The following is a 6,752-nucleotide window of genomic DNA, read 5'->3' as shown; positions in this document are numbered from 1 at the left end:
GTATATATATATATGTGTGTGTGTGCAGTATATAAACTTATACAAAATGTACCCACAATATTACGATATCAGAATCACAAAAAAAAAAAAAAAAACAGAAAATATATTTTTTTAGTTTCTGTCAGATTTGGAACACATCTCTCCTTTCATGGATCTCAGCTACCCATGTGATCTACTCTGTGAAACCGCAGATACCATGTAAGACAGTCACACTTATCACTTAGCAGATTCACCCACTGGACGGTTGGCTGTGGGGAGATGGGGGTTCCTGAGTAGGAAGTGGGGTGAAAGTAAAACCCGTTGCTGGGCGACTGAATCATAGTTGCTATGGTGAACATGAGTTGAGCAGCTGGTCCAATCAGCTGAGAAATGTAGGGCAAAGTGGATCTCATACTGAAGAGAGTGATGTAGAAACACGTGGGAGGAAGAGAGGAAGCGAGAATGGGAGAAAGAGAGAGGGACAGTGGAAGTAAAAGATGGGTGCAGAAAAGGAAGACTGTAAGAGAGGAAAAGAGGGAAGTTGTAGAAAATGATCAAACAGGATGAAATAAGGAATATTTCAAGTAATAAGGAAGATACAGATAGTGAGGGGGAAAGGCTGGAAAAATAAAAGAAAAAAATATCTAGTCCAGAATATTTATGTAGCCTACTAAATGTATTTTACACTTTCATTTAACATCCCACTAGGCTACATGATGTTATAAAATATTGTGTTTGCTCTGTTCTCACAACTATTTGATTATTTTTCATAATGTTATAAATGTATGCAATTTTTTAAGCTAATTATGATATGTGACCAAAACAGTTGTTTGATATTTTTGAATGTTGCCTTTTAGCCTACATTTTTTTCTGTTTGTGAATTATTTTATTTCATAATCGCTTTATATTATATAGCTAGGCTATATATTTTTGTCGTCAAAATTGACTCGTTACATTGCAGTACAGTATCCTAACAATCATTTTTTTTAAACGAGCAAGTTTAAACGTCTTTTAATAATCCCTTAAAGAATACGGGGCTTCTTTGACCTCGACAGCAGGGTTAGATAGCCTATACATGACAGTAGCAGGTGCAGGCAGTTACTTAAACTCAAAGGGCTTCCTCAGCTCTTATTCATCTACATGATCTTGATTCCTCGTCAATGACAAAGCCGCTAAATCGCGCAACTGCATCACCAAAGCCTCCCTCCTCCACAGACTCGCATTAGTGGTGTCGTCTTGTGATGGAGAGGCCCCTGTCGCGCGGTGGGGTGGACGGGCCGCTGAAGAGAAGGAAAAGCACGATGAATGGTCCGGCCGGTATTGTAACGCAAAGACAACTCCTCCTTTGCGCAATGGAGAAGGAGGTAGACCCAAAATATCGCTTCAGGGGAAGAATAAATAACCTTTTGCCCGGCTGAGCATCTATTCTGGGATTTTACACATTTACAGTCGAACTGAGGGGGATTGGAAATGAGGTGAATTCAAGATGGTGAATGGATTATAGACTAGGCCTACTGCAGCAAACTCAGGTCCATGAAATCGCACGTGGGTTATGGGCTTCTATAGGCTTCCTAAATATTCAAATCCCTTCACTTCCTATCCTCCCACTGGCTCTCATTTGTAGAAATTAGATGGGCCTATTTGTTTACGATTCACAATTTTTTAGGATAATTCATGGAAACTCGTGCAACCAAAGAATTTGGGGTAGCCTATGCTCATCAAATGTAGCCTATTTGGACTGCAACTATAGGGTAACGTAGCCTATTATACATTTTCGAATTAAGGTTTGAACCCTCAATGAATATGCAGGGTATGTAGGCTATAGCTTATACTTTTAAAACTTGATTTCAAACTTTTAACTAGAAAGTAGGTAAGATTACAAGGTGCAAAGTCGCAAAACGCTCACAAATCTCTTTCAGCAACAGCGCCAGCGTATTTTGCTACAATAAGAATCGAACATAAAATCGATAAAAGCGGCCCATTTTAATTAGGCCTATATATTAGGCTATAGATTAACTCACCCTTTTTACATTTAAGATAATTAGCGGTTAGTTTATCGCTAGGGGCGCCACAAAACTGTTGCCAGAGATCTTCCCCAAAAATGAGTGTCACTGAATTAAAATCATTCGCGCATGGACTCTATACTTATTTCGCATTTCTTTGAAAAATTATTTTAATATTTAGCTGACGTATTTCGGATTTATTTTTAGCTGTTAGCCTTACATTTTAGACTAAATGTAGCCTTCTTAAAAGCTCAGAATCTGCAGGAAGTGCAGGTCTGAGACGGTGAGGATTGAATACCCAGGTGAAAAAGACGTAGTATTAAATGTATTAAAAAGTACTAGAAGTACTTTTGTATTAAATATATGCTTAGTTATACGTCTAAGAAATATGCTAAACAGAAGCATACTTTTAATGTATTTATAAAAAGTATACTAGAAATACTTTGGTAATAAATATATGCTTAGTTACACTTTTAAGGAATATGCTAAACACAAGCACACTATTAGTATATTTCTAAAAAGTATAGTAGAAATACTATGTTAATAAATATATTTTTAGTTACACTTTTAAGGGATATACTAAACACAAGCATACTTTTAGTGCAGCTTTATAATATACTAGTAGTGTAATGCTAATGCATTTCCAATGAGCTGAAATACAATTGAAATGTACTTGAAGTACATTAAAACGATGCTTCAAATATACTCTAACTGTAGTTCATGAAGTATTAAAAGGACATTTTTTAAGAAATTTAAGAAATACACTTAAATTGCACTAAATATACTTAAAGTGGTTCCAATTTAACACAATTTCAATATATTAAATATATTACAAATAGATTAGGCAAAACTTAAACTTAAAAACCTAACAAACTTAAGCATAACTTGAAATACACTTAATATACTTAAAGTTGTTTCAAAATAATACATTTAATATGCACTTAGTATAGTATAATTGAAATACAGTAAGTATGTCTGAAAAAGCACAATTTAAATATATTTATTTTTCACCTGGGTAGAATTGTCGCTCCCTCTCTAAAGTCTGGAAATAAATTAGCCAAAAGTATGTGAAGCAAGTGATAAACCATGAACTGACCGTGGCAGACATTGTTTAGAGTGCTCGGGGACATTTCTAACAGCAGCTGTGGTTATGAACAATTTTGGGTAGCTACTACAGCAACTCAACTGAACGTAAAGGGCGCTAATGGCTCTCAGTCCTCCGAAAGTCAGCCTCACTGGTTTTCAAGGGCACCGTACTGATGGGGATTTGGTTAACGGGAGGGGAGGGGGCATTCGGTGCGGCTCATGACGTCACCGTGTCCCGGCGTAATCCTCTCGCGCTTGAGTCCTATCAGCAGAGGAGGGCGAGCGCGCGGGGACGCGAGGAAGCACTAATGTCTCCAGAAGGGATCAGCGCAACCAAGAAGCAAACGAGGCCATTTAACACTGCAGCACAAAACGATTACGATTAAAAACGGGATACAATCGGTGTGTTTCGGCGGTAAACGACAGGCGTGACCTCACTGCTCGTTGCGGGATGCAGGAGGGATACGGCGGCAGCTCAAAAGATGCTCGACGGAGAAAATGGAGCATCGTGTTTACGGGGGACTTTAGTGGTGTTTCAGTCATTTTGCTTGTTTTGGCGGTGATATTATTTTGAATAAGGTTGGTCTACAGCTTTTCGTAAAAGAGTTTATCGTGTATTTTGAGATTTTAAAAGTGTTTTGTTTACACTTGATGTAGTCTGAGGGATGCACTACTGCAGAGGTCAGCAAAATGAGTGAGAATCATAACAATGCGCGCCCTTCTTCATTGCTTTCATTCTGTCGCCTGCAATGCAATTCCGTGATCTATACGACACCGATTAATTCATGATATGCTGTATTTGGGCATTGACATTCTTTTTGAATTCCTAACCGTACTGCCACTGAGGCACACAAATCCCAGAGACCTAAAAGAAGGAGGACAATAGCTGTGGCTGCTTGAATTGAGGCTGCAGAATCATATACAGAGCAGCTCTTAAAGGGAGTGAATATAGGCCACTGGCTGGCCTGCTCTGCGCAATATATGCATTGGTATTTGATTGTCTTTCACGCGAAATTGAAATAGAAAACAACGTAGAAACTATTGTGATTGTAATTTTGACGTTTTGTCGTCGGCGTGTTTTCAAAACGCATTACGACATCCCTCTTTGCGGTACTCTGAAGAGCAGCCTGCTCTGGCGTGCGCGCGTCATGGAGGGTGGTGACATGGGCCCGCCACTCTGCGTGTTCACGGCGGACCTTGATTTAATATCCATACAATTAAGGCACGCGGTGAATGCCAAGAGAGGGGCCTTACAACAGCGAACCTGTATCGTTTAGGAAAATGAGCAGCAGAGATGCGCAGATCTGGAGTGAAGGCTAGTAAAGCCAAAGAGCTGAACAGGAACTGAGGCCGCTTGGTTTGCAGGCGCATGATAGGAATATTAATTTCGGGAACTGACAGGAATGTGAAATTCCTCTTCTAATTTAATATATATATATATTCTGAATATCACTAAGTCTATTTCTACTGGTATATGAGGTCATTTTCATATAGCCTAATAATAATAAAATAGATTTAAGACTATTTAGTAGATGCTTAAATCCCATAATTTAATCATGCCATGCAGTGTAAACAACAAAGAATATGATAGGGATTTGGTAATATAGGCACAACACTGCTTGAAGGAACCTTGAGCAAATATTTAAAATGTCAGATATACATGAATGGTTTTTGTGTACAAAAGAAATCTGGTTCCCCATTGCAAAACTGAAAACGCAGAAAAACCGAAGACAGAAGGGTCAATAGTATATCCTGAAAAGAATGGCTAATCAAACATTACCTGAATTATGTTCTGTGATCACTGTTTGGTCTTGTATTGGTAATTGTTTAAAAATAATTGGTAATTGTCTTTGATTTCTAATGTGTATTGAGTGTATACTTGTATAAATACTGCATTCAACTGAAATATATGGATTTGTTTAGAAAAACAAATATTGCCAAAAAATGCCAAGTCAGGAGGACATTATTGTATACAATACATAACATAGAATAGGACTTACTGTTTTCAAATATCCAAACTGTGTTCAATCTTTTAATCTGCATAGAGCATCCTCTGCCAAGACCTGTCACTTCCTTCCACACTTTCTTTGTTTACCTGTCAATAAACCCTTATTTCATGCAAATCTGCTTCCTGCTTAGAAATTTTGCTTCAAGTTTTTATTTCTGGCCAGAACTCTACTTTCTGTTATCTAGATGAGTAGAACAAGATGGCAGCCAATCAATACAGATGACCCTGAACTCAATTATCTAGATTCAACTCTCATACAAGAGCAATAGCATTATATTTTGAGCCGTTTCAGTAATAAATTCAACACCTATTTTAATATTTTTATATGACCTCTAGGAAATCATATTGCTATTTATATGTGCCACACATGCCGAAGACCTCTGCGTTTGACCACAGTGTGCTGATGTAGCTCTCATTGGCTGTTTATTTTAATAACTGATGTTCCATCTCAGCAGTCTAAGCAAGTAGCAGGTGTGCACATAATAAATAAAGCAGGCTACCATCTCTACACTATTCAAATGCTTGTAGATAAACACTGCTCATTCTCTTCAACTCAACACTGAATGGTTAAGGTGGAGCGAATAAAATATTCTTTGCACTATCTGCATATCTAAAAATGACCAACCAACATTGATTATACTGAGATGAGGGAATTACAGTATTTCCACATTTGTTATAATTAGCTCTATTTCAAAGCTTATTTTAAAGCTTTCAGAAGTGACAGTGACAAATATGTATCCTGTATTTTTTGAGACCCAACCCCCACCCCCCACAAATAACAAATTTACATCCATCATGTCTTAAAATTAAGCATGTTTATCCTGTGTGTTCATCAAAGGAGATTTCTTAAAATTAAAACGGTTCAGGTGGGTGTGAATAGGTTAAAAAGTGACACAGAACTCTGTTTTGGGCATCTATAGGTGCAAAAAACAATTAGTAGAGTAACAACACAGACAGTTTTCCCAACAAAGCAAGGCAGTAAAAAGAACACCTTCAAACAACAATTACACCATATAGTATTATTTTAATAATGAGCATGATCAAATCTAAGAACGTGATAGATAGTGACCTTCCAATACAATGCATATTCATTTCAGGGGTGACTTAAATGTTTGTCTTGTAACTTTTTTAAATATTTTTAGTATTTCATATATTTGCATGAATCTTTTGTTATAGGACTATAGAAATCTGGAACCCTCACATGGTTCAATTCCGCTCTCCCACACACAAACACACAAAACAGCAAGCAGGTCCTAAAAAAATCACGCACAGAAACCATATACTCTTTTTTGTTTGTTTGTTTTTCTTACTTTTAACAGTAAATCAGTAACATTAATTTTCAGGTTACACATTTGAGGCGTTCTTCGTTATTATTATATGATCCTACGTTAAAGCTTAGCAATATACTGAGGACATGGGGAGGGAAAAGCAATAAAATGAAATCTGTTAAGAAAGGACAAAGAACAAAACAAAAAAAGAGGTGATGCATCTAAAGTGATTTCAAATTAAAAGCAGTGAATTGCTACATCTCTCAGATTGGCTTAAAGAAACAGCGACCTCTGCTGGGTGGGGTTGGAACAGTAAGTAGTTACATCTCTGCTCTTTAAACATTAAGCGTGTATGGGAACAGAGTCTGAGCACTGGGCTCTGAACCGCAACGAAAACATTAGTTTGAC

General features: G+C 37.4%; 1 protein-coding gene across 1 annotated transcript in view; it reads right to left on the bottom strand.

Annotated features, from left to right (window-relative positions):
* Positions 1 to 320, bottom strand: part of LOC107667991 (uncharacterized) — a 6,478-nt gene extending 6,158 nt beyond the window's left edge. Inside the window, exon 1 of the mRNA XM_016459723.1 lies at positions 221 to 320. Coding sequence (XP_016315209.1) covers positions 221 to 320 — 100 coding nt within the window. The remainder of the gene's footprint in view (positions 1 to 220) is intronic.
* Between the last annotated feature and the right edge of the window lie 6,432 nt (positions 321 to 6,752).

The sequence above is a fragment of the Sinocyclocheilus anshuiensis genome, unplaced genomic scaffold (assembly GCF_001515605.1).
Source record: "Sinocyclocheilus anshuiensis isolate Anshui unplaced genomic scaffold, SAMN03320099.WGS_v1.1 scaffold1024, whole genome shotgun sequence".
Lineage (NCBI taxonomy): Eukaryota > Metazoa > Chordata > Actinopteri > Cypriniformes > Cyprinidae > Sinocyclocheilus > Sinocyclocheilus anshuiensis.
Note: the sequence above shows the minus strand (reverse complement) of the source record. Positions and strands in the feature narration are given on the sequence as shown.